The sequence below is a fragment of the Odocoileus virginianus genome, chromosome 34 (assembly GCF_023699985.2).
Source record: "Odocoileus virginianus isolate 20LAN1187 ecotype Illinois chromosome 34, Ovbor_1.2, whole genome shotgun sequence".
Lineage (NCBI taxonomy): Eukaryota > Metazoa > Chordata > Mammalia > Artiodactyla > Cervidae > Odocoileus > Odocoileus virginianus.
The window spans coordinates 8,142,585-8,157,038 of record NC_069707.1 but is presented as its reverse complement, the minus strand read 5'-3'; the positions used below and the strand labels follow the sequence as shown (position 1 = coordinate 8,157,038).

At 42.9% G+C, this 14,454-nt stretch overlaps 1 protein-coding gene across 1 annotated transcript in view; it reads left to right on the top strand.

Annotated features, from left to right (window-relative positions):
- The window catches only part of FNDC1 (fibronectin type III domain containing 1), a 113,305-nt gene that overhangs the window by 71,604 nt on the left and 27,247 nt on the right, over positions 1–14,454 (top strand). Inside the window, exons 12-16 of the mRNA XM_070461325.1 lie at positions 589–689; positions 2,584–2,695; positions 3,590–4,003; positions 12,181–12,249; positions 14,032–14,196. Of these exons, the coding sequence (XP_070317426.1) occupies positions 589–689; positions 2,584–2,695; positions 3,590–4,003; positions 12,181–12,249; positions 14,032–14,196 (861 nt within the window). The remainder of the gene's footprint in view (positions 1–588; positions 690–2,583; positions 2,696–3,589; positions 4,004–12,180; positions 12,250–14,031; positions 14,197–14,454) is intronic.

The following is a 14,454-nucleotide window of genomic DNA, read 5'->3' as shown; positions in this document are numbered from 1 at the left end:
CTGTTGCTGCTGCTGCTGCTAAGTCGCTTCAGTCGTGACCGACTCTGTGCGACCCCATAGACGGCAGCCCACCAGGCTCCCCCGTCCCTGGGATTCTCCAGGCAAGAACACTGGAGTGGGTTGCCATTTCCTTCTCCAATGCATGAAAGTGAAGAGTGAAAGTGAAGTCGCTCAGTTGTGTCCGACTCTTTGCGACCCCATGGACTGCAGCCCACCAGGCTCCTCCGTCCATGGGATTCTCCAGTCAAGAGTACTGGAGTGGGGTGCCATTGCCTTCTCCGAAGCTACCACTACTACGGTCTTAAACTTTACCTGGAAATTTTACTTACGCCAAACACCCTCATTCCCCTAATAGTGTAGAAAACTGACTGTACCGTACTCTTCACAGACATTCTTATTTGTCACGTAGAAATCACAATTTCAGTCTATCATTAGCTAATACATTTGAGCTATTGGTTCAACATTCTGTTTAGTGTTTCTGTTTGAAATGATATGTTACTACTTACAGGGTGGTATGAAGCCAACTTTCCAGGAGTGTTGAATCTACCAGCTTCTGTATTTTTTGTTTGTTTTTTTGGGACCTTGTAGGTTATAATGGAAGACCAAATGGAGAAGGGAGAGTACTTCCTGGTAGTAATGGAAAACCAAGTCGACAAAGAATTATCAATGGCCCTCAAGGAACAAAGTGGGTAGGGTAAACTTCTTTACACATACTAGTTGTTTTCATGCTGTTTGGGAAGAGAAAAGTGGTGGGCGTTGTGTAATAAAAAATGAAGCAGTCTTTTTTTCTCTAGTTTTAACCACTTGTATGTCAGTATACTTATACTGTATTGTTTCTTCCAGTGCTTGGAAAAGGCTTTGATTCTCCTGAAAACTACTTTGCTTTCTTCTCATAGCTAATTAGGTCAGGCATGGGCATTTGTTCCCATTCTTCTTGACTGTTTAAGAAAGTCACACAAGTGTTTAGGCCAACTAGTCAGACAAAACCTGAGGCACAGCCTCTCCAATGAATTTCTGTTTTCCCACTCCTTTTAGCTTTATTTTATTTTTTCTTTATGGTTCAATTAAACAGAACACATATTTTCTGTAAATTATCTCAAATCCTTTGTAAAAGGAAGCAAGATAAAAACTGAACCAAAACAAAAATCTCCAAATCAAATAGGCAGTTTTTATCAGATCACCTTTTAAATCTTCCAATAATTCTTGTTTGACTGAAATAAAAAATAAGTATTAGTACTTTATGTATGTTTAAGCTAAATGACTTTAACTTCCTGGGGTTAAGGTAAATGTTTAGGAGTTTTTGGTGGGTTGAGGGTGATGGACAGAACACTTAGAATGTTCAGAGATTTAAAATATTTTTTCAAAGAATCAAAAAGATTATTCACAGTGGAATTCCCAGTCAAATTTTCTCATTTATAGCAGTAAGATTTAGGAAAACATATTGATGAACTTCAAAGAATTTTCCGTCACAGGTAGCCTCAAGATACATTTTATCATTTCTCAAAGGAATAGAAATTTATAGAAAGAAGAATACATATAGAAGCAAAGTGTCTTTGTAAACAATTTTGAATTGAAACCGTATGGAGTAGATTTCAAAAGTAGGGTTTATTTGTGTAAGTTTTAATTACTGAGATAGTACCCAGCAAGTGGCCTGCTTGCAGGGATTCCTCCAGTGACTCGGCTGTCCAGAGTCATGGTTTTCAAACACTGATGGGCGTCAGAATCCCTGGAAGCTTGTCAGTATGATTTGGTTCGGGCCAGGTAATTCTCATATCTGGCAAGTTTCCAGGTGAGGTTGGGGAAGCTGGCTCAGGACCATATTCTGAGAACCACTAGTGCGCCACATGAGTTGTTTCTTAACAGAGATAATAATGCCTTTTGTCCAAGTTGTATAATTCCTTAGAACATGACAGTTTTTCGTGTGTGCTATATTAGGCTAATTACAAATTAAACTGGTTTTGATATAACAACTTTGATTTTTAACACACAGCAAAATGGAAACCCGTCGTGTTCATGGCAAGAATATAAGCAATTCAGAAATGTATAAAAAGATAATAAGCATCCCAAATCACTTCTCAGAAATAACCACTATTAACAGTTTGGGACATATCTGTCCAGAATTTTCTCTCTACACTTTTAAGCTTATATATACAAGTGAATATACTTCATTTTGCAAAAATAATCAGTCCTTTAATCTATGTCTGCATCAGGATATCTCATGATAAATTCAGAATTTCCAACTCCTTTTCACTGGCTGTACAGTATTTCACTGTATGGATGGGCCATGATTTATTTAATCTTTTTCCTCCATTGATGAACACCTAGGTCATTTCCTGCTTTTGACATACAACATACTCAATGTTAAAAGTATTTTGAACATCTTTTGAATATTTGAGGAAACTTGAAACAATTTATGTTATATGGACAAACAATTATGAAATATGACTGTACTTTATTCCTATTATACCTTATTAATGATGCTGGCAAAAGTAATGTTTCCTATTCCCCTATATTCATGTAGTTGGATTAATGTGAACGTTTTGAAATGTTCAATACATCCTTTAATCTGTGTCATGGATTTAGGTCGTGGATCTTGATCGTGGGTTAGTATTGAATGCAGAAGGAAGGTACCTACAAGATTCACAAGGAAATCCTCTTCGGATTAAACTAGGAGGAGATGGTCGAACCATTGTGGGTAAGTGAGAATGGTTCTCAGGGAACAAAAGTGCCCTGAGTCATCTGCAGGGTAACAACTTCTCTCTTCCTCCTCCTCGTCATTTTTAACGGGGGTCCTTGGTCCAGTTACATTAACCATATGGCAAGGAGGTGCCTTGGAAGGGGTGGAGCTTAGCTTCTTCCCTGATCCAGCTGTCTTCCTACAGACTCCACCCTCTAGAGGAGGTGGCTCTTGACTTCATTCTTGGGATTGGGCAGTCCAGAGCAGACTTCAGCAACACCACTTCTAAAGTCAAACCCTGCCTGCTGCCTGTTTTTGTATAGCCTGTGAGCTCAGAATAGCTTTTACATTTTTAAATGATTGCCAAAGAAATCATAGAATAATATTTGTGACATGTGAAGATTATATTACATTCATATTTCACTCTCCATACACAAAGTTTTCTTGGAACACAGAAACGTGCATTTCTTGGTGTACTGTCTATGTTTTTTGCTCTATAGTGGCAGAGTTGAATAGTGGCAACACAAAGCTTAAAATATTTACTCTCTGGCTCTTTGCAGAATAACTTTGCTACCACTGGTCCAAAGTAACACTTTAGTCTGTAGTGGTAGGAATAAGGATGGGGAAAGAATCACTTTCCTTCCTAGAAACTTAGAGTTATTGCAGGTAATGGGGCATAACAATGAGGTATTTGTATACTTTTATAAACTAGTATAGAGTAACGGGCAATATAAAAAGCCCAGAAGTTTCTGGATAGTAGCAGGTACTGTGACCTCAGCTGGTATCCTTTTCATTATTTCTTTGCCTTTTATTGATTAAAATATAAGACATTGAGTAGATACTTTGCACTTGCCTTTTACTTCCCCAGATTGTTTCACCTGGGTGCATGGCTTTTATTTGATTTCGTTTCAGATCTGGGAGGGACTCCTGTGGTGAGCCCCGACGGCCTCCCGCTTTTTGGACAGGGGCGCCATGCCAAACCCTTGGCCAGTGCCCAGGATAAGCCCATTTTGAGTCTTGGAGGCAAGCCCCTGGTGGGCTTGGAGGTCATCAGAACAACCACCCAAGCCCCGATCACAACCACGAGACCTACCACCACGACCCGTCGGCCCACCACGACCCGTCGGCCCACCACGACCCCTAGGCCAACCACCACCACCACTCGCCCAACGACCACCCGGACCACGACCCAGACAACCACCACCACCACCCCGGAGCCCACAACCCCCGTCCCCACCTGTCCCCCCGGGACCCTGGAACGGCATGACGAAGATGGCAACCTCATAATGGGCTCACGTGGGGTTCCGGAGTGCTACCCTGAGGAAGGTAACCATCTTTGTTCTGTTGAAAACTCACGTGGTAGAGTGGCATTTCAGAGGGGGTTGCAGAGCCTGCCGGATGCAGTGAGTGAGGCGTACAGCTTCAGATCTAAGTGGGCTTCCTCTGTTTTATCTGGCAACCCTTGTCCCCACCCGAGTCAAAAATTTGTCTGAAACATGAGACATTGTTGGTTTGGACCAGCATTTCCCAAAGTGTATTCCACTGGATATTTGTAGATCATGCATGCATGCCAAGTTACTTCAGTTATGTCCGACTCTTTGTGACCCTGTGGTCTGTAGCCGCTGGGCTTCTCTGTCCACGGGATTCCCCAGGCAAGAATACTAGAGTGGGTTGCCATTTCCACTAGTAGATTAGTACTTGTTACAATAATAATTTAGAGAAAAAGTTCTGTGATTAGCTATGTGATTCAGACAAAGTTAAAGGAATTTCTGACTGTTGGACTCACCACTGAATAGTCTCATTGTGAATTTCCAAGAATAGTAGTATTTCCCAAGCATGTTTGAACAGCAATCCCTCAGACGGTAAAGAATCTGCCTGCAGTGCAGGAGACCTGGGTTTGATCCCTGGGTCAGGAAGATCCCCTGGAGAAGGAAATGGCAACCCACTCCAGTATTCCTACCTGGAGAATTCCATGGACAGAGGAGACTGGTGGGCTACAGTCCATGGGATTGCGAAGAGTCAGACATGACTGAACGACTAACACTTTCACTTCTTTCCCTTTGAAAAATGCTTATGCTTACATGACTTGGCTCTCACGGGAGCGGGGCTGTCCGCTGGCTATGACTGAGCCCTTTCCTGATCTGGGACACCCAGTCCCAGCTGTCCTGTATCCCTGCTGGGTCTTCTTACTGAGAACACCCCTCCACTGCTCCCCTAAAGAACAGAACCTGGGGACACTTTGGGCCAAGTCACGGTGGAGCCGAGATGCTATCATCTTTTCTGCTTGTCCTTGTTCGCACTGCTTGGGGGGAGGTCATCTGTATTTGCCTCAGGCTCCAGAAGGCAAATTCATCTCCTTCCCCTCAGGCTGAAGTGAATTGCCATGCAGGCTGTAAAGCTTCTGTCTTTTTAAGCTAATGCAGAGTGAAGACCCTGCATTTCAGGAATCACAGTGTTCCCTGAATTTGTAGCGCACCATCATTCAAACCTAATCACTCTGAACGTGAATGCTGTCTCCAAGTTGAGAATTCTGCTTGAAGTTAGTCTTTCCACGAAAAAGTTCCAAATGAACAGGAACATCTGACGTATCTGAAAAATTCACACCAAAGAACAGGAACATACTGAAGAAGAGGACGATCGGGAAGAAAATTCTGACACCACCAATTAAAAGTGAGTACAAATTTGAATTTACCTTTGGGTTTCTGGTATGAAAGTATCTTGTACTTTCCTTGGCTTCTTCAGCATACATTGGTGTGGTTATTATTTAATTGAAGTATGATTATAACATATTTCTTTACTTATAGGTTATAAACAGAAGAGTTGCTGTTTGGATTTGCTTCTAATTACTACTACTATTATTATTAATATTTTAAATTTTCTTTCGCTTTTATGTAGGTCTTTTTGTTTCTTTTCATGTTCTTTTCATTTACTTTGTAATTTTGGACTTTTAGTTGCCATGAAAGTCAGATTCTTGATATTTTTGTCTCTTCTTTTCTTTGCAAATCATGATAGAGATGTATATGTTTTTACTTTACTCCTGTGCATTTGTCTGATAGCCTAGTCTAAGCCAAATTAGTGTCTAAGGTTAGTAATAGTTTCCCTCTAGATAGCATTTTGAAAATAAGGGCAAAGTCTTGGAAAAAGTTAAATTTGGGGAGAGCACTATATCTTAATTACATGTCCATAATTTATTATTTAAAAATACTTCACTACACCTTACCTTCCTTTTTCATTTCTGCTGCTCCACTAGCAATTTCATTAAATATTTTCTTCCTAATATTATTTCTAATCATAGTTGTTTCTATTTATGAAAAACATCTTTAATAATGGCTTTCTTGACATAAAAATCACATGCTATAAAGTTCACCCTTTTAAAGTGTACAGAGTTTAGCGTATTCATAGAGTTGTGCAACTTTCACCGTTATCAAGTCCCAGAATATTTTCATCACCCCATGAACAAACCTTATACTCATTAGCAGTCGCTCCCCATTCCTGCTCCTCTCAGCTCTGGGAACCGCTCATCTCCTTTCTCTCTCTCTGTTTCTATTTGTCTGTTCTGGACATTTTGTGTAAATGGAATCCCATGTGAAATGTGTCCTTTTGTGTCTGGCTTCTTTCACTTAGCATAGTTTGTTTTCAAGTTATCTGTACTTCATTCCTTTTATTGCTGGCTAATACTCCATTGTGTGTAAAGACCACATTTTATCCATTTAGTCTATTATGAATAATGCTGCTGTGAATATTTGTGTACACATTTTTTTTTTTGAATATCTCTTTTTAAGTCTCTTGTGTAGAGTTGTTTTGTTGGTTGGTAACTGTGTTTAACTTGTCTCCCTACTACTTTTTAAAAAATTTTAGTGGGAGGATAATTGCTTTACAATGTGGTATTTGTTTCTGCCATACAACAGTATGGATCATACATACATCCTCTCCCTTTTGAACCTCCCCCCCACCTCCTGCCCCGTCCTGCCTTGCTGGGTTGTCACAGAGTACCAAGTGGAGCTCCCTGTGTAATACAGCAGCTTTCCACGAGCTATCTGTTTTGCATATGATAGTGTATGTTTCCATGCTACTGTCTCAATGCATCCCACCCTCACCTTCCCCTACTGTGTCTGTAAGTCTGTTCTCTATGTCTTTGTCTCTATTTCTGTTCTGCAGATAGGTTCATCAGTACCATTTTTCTAGATTTCATATATATGTGTTAATATTCGATATTTGCTTTATGTTTAACTTTTCGAGGAAGCGCCACAGCACTGCACTATGTTCATTCCCCGCCAGAAATGTATGAGGCATCCAGCTTCTCTCCATCTTCACCAGCACTTGTTATTATCTGTTTTTTTCATTCTAGCCATTGTAGCTTGGATTCCTTGTACTACACTATTTTATAGGAGGAACTTAGGCATCCATGGATTTTGGTATTCACAGGGGCTTCTGGGCCAATTCCCCATGTGCACCGTAGTTCAGTCAGTGTACACTCACAGGTGCTGGGGTTCTGTGTGTACACATGTGTGCTTTTTACAAAGTGCGTTTTGGCCATGGCGCTTTGCAGCCTAATCACCCGAAATTGTTGTAAGGATGCTGACTTAGACCCTCTGCCGTGATCACTGTGAGAATACCCGCCCTTCTGAGACTCCCCTCCTCAGCCCCCAGCTAGGCAACCGTTTGTCATTACCTTCTGTTGGCAAAGTCCTAACATTTTGTTTCTAGACCTCCAATTTTTTTTTGGACTTTTATTTTATATTGCAGTAGAGCCAGTTAACAATGTTGTGGTAATTTCAGGCGATCAGTGAAGGGACTCAGCCATACATGTACATGTATCCATACTCCCCCAAAACCCCCTCCCATGCAGGCTGGCACATAATGTTGAGCAGAGTTCCCTGTGCTGTACAGTAAGTCCTTGCTGGTTATCCGTTGTATTAATAACTGTAGCAGTGTGTACATGACCATCCCAAACTCCCTGACTATCCCTTCCCTTCCCACCCCCACCCCCCGCCCCCCGGCAACCATGAGTTCATTTGCCTTTGAATCATTTGTAAGTTCATCTGTATCATTTCTTTTTAGATCCCACATATAAAGGATGTCATACAATGTTTTTCCTTCTCTATCTGACTTACTTCACTGGATATGACACTTTCCAGGTTTACTGATGTTGCTGCAAACTGCAGGATTTCATTCTTTTTAATGCCCAAGTAATATTCTGTTTTTTATATGTGTGTATATATATATATGTACCACATCTTTTTTATCCATTCCTCTGTCAATGAGCATTTAGATTTCTAGCCCTCCAATCTTAAAAATCATATTTTCAAGTATGTTAGTCTTGGCTCTCCTGGTTTTATCAGTCCCCTCTTTTTCTTGAAAACGCTGCTTTAACAGTGTTCTGGGAACAACCTTGTGTCATTAAATTATTCAGTAATTTAAGCATTTTTTTCTAGATACCATAGTTACACATATTCCGTATGCATAAATGCATATTATGTTTGTTTCCAGTGTATTGACACCTTTTCTCTCTTTACACACACACACACACACACACACGCATGCACAATTTATTGCTTGCTGTGACTCCTCTATTAAGTAATAAAATCCTTGCAGTAGAGACAGCATCCTCTGTTTCATCTCAGATTCCTTGTGGTACCCAGTTATGCATCTTTGGATATCTAAACCATACCCTGAGCCATAGGCATGCTCCGTTTTCTAACAGAGAAGTTAGAAAGTCTTTTGAGAAGTCTTTTTACCAGTGATTCTTTTTTTTCAGGTTCCATTTTGACAGCAGATCTGATGGTATCGTGTGTGTTTGGAAATGTTATACGCCAGCTGAACATCTTCAACAATTTGTAACATGACCTTGGGGCATGTTTTAGAAGAACATCAGTCATTATGGAAAACAGTTCCCTCCTGTCACAGCTCACTCGCAAGACAGAAATACAAAGAGAATAACTGAAAGTTCACTTGAGCTGGACCAACCAAATAATCTGCAAATATCCTTGGGTTTCAAATAACTGTAATTTACCTTCTCTCCAAACTTTTAGTGAGAAATCTACTTGAACAGTTTTTTTTTTTTTCAATCTCTGTAACTAAGACCCAAACATTTTGCACTCTATTTTTTTTTTAAATTTCATGACTGTTTGGATAAAGCTACTCGAAAAATATACATATATAAACTGTACCACATGGTTGGTGGCTGGCTGCTACTTTTATTTGAAGAGGTGGAAGCTTTTGACATCGATTTTGGTTTGGCTTAAAAACATTCAGTTATATGTAGCTCCAGATACTCCACATTGGCATTCAGGTGGGGCAAATTCTGAGGGTCAACTTTTCAAAAAGAAAGAAGGAAATGTGTTTCATTACATCTGGAAGTTTCTTTGACTTGGAATCAAGATGGTGCTATTTTAGAAAAATTATCTCTGACTTTATTTGGTTTTAAAACAAGAAAAGGAGCCCTAAACCACTCAGTAAGGTGTTTACTTTTGCCAGAAGGCTCAACGGTCACTCGTCTCAAGAAGTGATCCAGGTTCGCAGGTGAAAGGCATGGTTTCTGTGGTCTGGTGCTGGACCGGAGTGCTTCAGCTCCTTGAGGAATTGTACTTAGTATCAGGAATCCACAGAGGAGGCCCTAGACTTGCCCTCTTTCTCATTCACTCTGGACTGCAAAAGTTGTACAATTTATTCATTTTGATCTGACCAAAAATAACGAAATGAAATGAATCTGAGCTGATAATAAGCCACAGGAGGACTATATTCTTGAAAGTTAATAGACAAGGGAAAGAAAATGGTGTCATGGAAAACAACAGCAAGATAACCCCAAATGCTAGGTGGTGTGAACTCGAAAACTCTGATTTAAACCAGCCCAGAAGTAATTCCTCTTGGATCCAGGCATATTGACATTGGAATGAACTGGAAAAAAAAAAAATCTTGTCTAATCGTTTTTCTCAAAATGCCCATTCTGAAAAGGGTGGATCTTTTACAACCTCTCTTTGATGACATTTGCTGGCCACATCAGAACACACCCAGCATCACCACCTCCATGGTGAGGAGGCCCATACATCTCATGGGCCTCAGGTATCTACGGGGCTTTTCACTATGATCCAGAGGGGCCAGACAGGCGAGGCGAGGTCGCCGTTGTCCTCCGCTGCTGGAGCTGTTCTGGCAGCATCACATTCATGAAGTGATTCGAAGTAGGCTCAAAAAAGCCTAATAGAAGGATTCTAGTAGAATATTTCAGGGGAATGATCAGTTATTTCCTAACCATAAACAAAATTCAAAATTGGTGCTTGTAATTTTTTAGTGAAGGGGTTTATATACTTTTCTAGTTCTATTCCCCCTTCATTATGCTGCAGAATGATGATTCTAATAAAGTGCCTGAAGGTTTACAAGCAAAAGACGAGTTCATCCAACTTTTAAATAGTGGAGGCAGGTTGATGAAGTATAAAGTATAAAGTCTTTGGAACCGAGGCTTTGCAGTTCAGTTCTGTTTTAGCTCTTTCTCCTTTACCAGCTGTGTGACTCCAGGCATGTTATAAATCCTTGGTGTCCTTGGCTGAGAAGTGGGTATAATCAACCCCACGTATCTGGAGATTTATGTGAGGATTAACTCAAATAATATATAACTGACAGTGCCCGATGCCCCAAAGGCATGTGATACATCCTACTTCCTGCTTCCTGTCTCCTCACTCACCCTCTCTGCCTCTTAAGTGTGCCTTGGATTGAGAGTTCTGTATAATTTGCTGCGGCTTCAGGTCAAAGGAAGCGAAGGAATTCTGAACCTTTTTTTTTTAAATTAGGAAATCTTTTGCCTCAATATTTCACCAACTGCAGAGAAAGAATCTCCTTTTTTAGCTGCATCTGTCTCCCCCAAGCAGAGAAGTCATGTATGGATTTCCTCCCATCTTCCCAAAACAGCTTCTGCTTAAAGCAGTACCCAGCTCGTGGAGGCAAAAAACTGTTTTTTTGCTTCAATCACCCACTTGTTTGAACCAAGTTTTCATCCATGCTCTTAATCAGTTTTGTTGTTTTTTGTCACTAAGTCGTGTCTGACTCTTTCGCAACCCCTATGGACTGTAAGATCTTCCCTAGTAGCTCAGCTGGTAAAGAATCCACCTGCAGTGCAGGAGATCCAGGTTCGATTCCTGGGTCGGGAAGATCTGCTGGAGAAGGGATAGGCTAACCACTCCAGTATTCCTGGACTTCCCTGATGGTTCAGCTGGTAATCCGCCCGCAATGTGGGAGACCTGGGTTCGATCCCTGGGTCGGGAAGATCCCCTGGAGAAGGGAAAGGCTACCCACTCCAATATTCTGGCCTGGAAAATTCCATACACTGTATAGTCAATGGGGTCGCAAAGAGTCGGACACGACTGAGCGACTTTCACTTCTCTTCATGGACTGTAACCCTCCAGGCTCCTCTCTCTATGGTATTTCTCAGGCAAGAATACTGGAGTGAGATGCTATTTCTTTCTTCAGGGGATCTTCCTGACTCAGGGATCAAACCACGTCTCCTGCATCCCCTGAACTGCAGGTAGATTCTTTACTGCTGAGCCACCTGGGAAACCATTAATAATAATCATTTGGACAATGGTTCTTATAATTAGGGCTTCCTGGTGGATTAAAAAAAAACAGATATAAAAGACTACAGATTGCAAAAAAAAAGGTCTACAGATTGCATGTATAGGATAATTCTGTAGTCATAGCAGATCTAGTGGCTTTATAAATAAAACCCAACTTGTTTGTAAAGAGATGTTTATAATCATTGGAATATTATTTCCAAACTTCATAGGCAAGTTAAGAAGTTCTAATCATTGCAGATTTAGCTCCTGAGTCACTGAGAGGGGATGGAAGCTTAGAGGGAGCAGCGAAGCCAGAATAGAACAGAGGAGAGGCAGGAGGGCACCTGGATCATGTGAGTGGCAAGACCAGGGGATGGAGAGAATGAGTGAAAAATCAAAGTGAGTCGCTCAGTTGTGTCCTGCTCTTTTCGAGCCCATGGACTTGCAGCTCTTCAGGCTCCTCTGTCCATGGAATTCTCCAGGCGAGAATACTGGAGTGGTAGCCATTCCCTTCTCCACCCTGGGATCGAACCTGGGTCTCCCACCTTGCCGGCAGTCTCTGCAGTCTGAGCCACCAAAGGCCATGAACAGTGGAGCTCCCTGCCCTCGGAGAATGTCTGTTCTCAGGCCTGCCCCCCTCCCCCGCTCCCTGCCCCCCTCCCCCGCTCCCTGCCCCCCTCTTTGCCCCCCCGCCCTGGTCCGGAAGAGCGCCCTCTGCTGGAGGGTCGGGAGCGCTGGGAAGTGTCTTTTCCAGTGCACCCTCCTCAGCACAAAGGAGAGAATCCCGTTCCACCTCCGCGTTCCGAGGCTCTTCCTCCTGAGGAAGCTGAGGCGGCCCTGGCAGGGGAGGCTTATCCCCCTGGAAGCCAGCAGCACGGGGCTGGATCGCCATGCCACTGGCGCCATGCTGAGAACAGAGCCCGGGGCATTTGCTGACCGCCCTTGCCTTCTCCTTCCTAGATGATTTCTCGGGGCTGGAGACGGACACGGCAGAGCCCACAGAAGAGGCGTACGTCATCTATGATGAAGGTATGAGTGATTCCAAGCACATCGCCGGGGGTACTTTTCTGATGAGGGAGGCTGATGTTCCTTACTCAGTGCATGCACAGTCGCTCAGTCGTGTCTGGCTCTGCGACCCCATGGACTGTTAGCCCACCAGGAATTCTCTGGTGGAATCCTCCAGACAAGCATACCGGAGTGGGTTGCCATTCCCTTCTCCCGGGGATCTTCTCCACCCAGGGACTGAACCCGGGTCTCCTGTGACTTACGGCTTGGCCGGCGGACTCCTCAGGACTGAGCCACCTGGAAGCCCTGGGAAGGCGAGGTGGGGTCAGTGGATGGTCTCAGTTTCTGTTTCCCTCGGAACTTGCGGCTGGAGGGCACCGCTTCGAGAAGGGTGGTGCTACTGCCCTTCCAAGTTACCTCCCCTCGCCCCATACAGATTTGACCCAGAGGAGAACTATGTGCTTGACACACAGATGCAGCCTCCAGACAAGACCCCGGGGCCCCCTTCCCTCCTTCCCGAATCTTCTCCTCCTGCTTTTGGAAATTCTGGAGTTACTCCAGTCTGAGCCCCCCTCCCCCACCCATCCACGTTAGTGAAAACGACTTAGTTTAACCCAGTTCCAGCTTCCCTTCTTGGCTCTTCTCACTCTCATTCTTTCCTGTCCTTTTCTAATTACATTAAAAAAGCAATGCGGTAGATGTGCTGATTATTTTAAAAAATCAGATTTTTTCAAGCGAAGGTGAAGTTTCTAAGATGAAGAAGGTCACTCCATTCACAGTAATCACTGCTGTGATTGTACTTACCTCCCTGTGGTTGTTCTTGTGTTTTGTAAATTGCCTCCGAAATGGAAGGAAATTCGAGTAGAAAGCTTGTCCCCTTTGCAGCCTTTGACACTTGGGGTGTCAGCCTCACTAATGTGCTCAGTCTGCCGGCTGCTGGTTGTAGATTCAAGGTTCTTCAGTCACAAATGTGGGAATAAGGTCACCTCTGATGCAGTCACGGTCTTCAATGTAGTGATTTAATCTCCCAGTTTAAAAAAAAAAAAAATCAGACTTGAAAGAAAAACAGCAGATGTGAGAAAGCAAAGGAAGTTTTCTTAGCACCTTTGGAAATAAAACTTTATGATTTGGAGCTGTTGAAAAGGGAGCAGAATTTTCTTTTCTTTTTTGTTAATGGATTAGTTCTCTTAATAGGATTAGTCCCACTTCCCCCTCAGAAAATAACCCGTACGCAGGTGACAAATTTTTTAAAAATCGGATTTCTTTTCTTGTGTGACTCTTATGGCTTTAAAAGGGAAGACTGTTTAGACAGAGAATGGTCATGGACCAGTAACAGGAGCATGCTAACCTGGGTAAGTTCTAAGGTTCTGTCCAGCTTTGATTCCAAAAATCTCATTTTTCTTGTCATGTATGTTTCTTTTTTACTTTTCTCCTTCCTTTCTTCTACCTGCAGCTGCTTTTCCCTAAGGACTGAAAAATGGCGGGGTTGGGGGGGGTGGTATTGTTTTGTTAGCAACAAATTCTGTTCAGTCATAGAGTTTATTCTAGAGTCTGCTGCTGCTGCTAAGTCACTTCAGTCGTGTCCGACTCTGTGCGACCCCATGGACAGCAGCCCACCAGGCTCCTCTGTTCACGGAATTCTCCAGGCAAGAGTACTGGAGTGGGGTGCCATTTCCTTCTCCAATTCTAGAATCTGTTTGTGTGCATATACACTTTAGTGTCGCGTTCAATCTTAAGGTATCTTTTGATGGCACATGGTGCCCTTTTCTGGACGTGCTCAGTTACAGAACCATCGTATCATTTCAGATTACGAAGCTGAGACCTCGGGGCCGCCGCCCACCACCCAGCCCTCCACAACCACCACAACCACCACAACCACCACCACCATGCCGGCCGTCATCCCGCCTGAAGGCTCCATCATTTCCTACCCCGAAGAAGAATTTGATCTGGCTGGGAAGAAACGTTTTGTCGGTAAGTAGAAGTTCCTTAATCAGAGAAGCATGAGTTTGTAGCTCTCATCCTTTGAAGAAAAGCAGAACGCATCTCTCGGCTTGGCCGTGGCAGCTCGTTTGGAGCAGAGGTTTTTCCCAGGGTGAGGTCTCCACTTGAAAAGTCAGTGCGTCAGTCCTGTTTAGATGCTTTCTAAACGTGAACTTGCTCTCTGCAGAAGTCAGGGGAGCAGGCTCGCAAGAGAACATTTGGTATCTGATGGAGCAGAGTTTAGAGAAG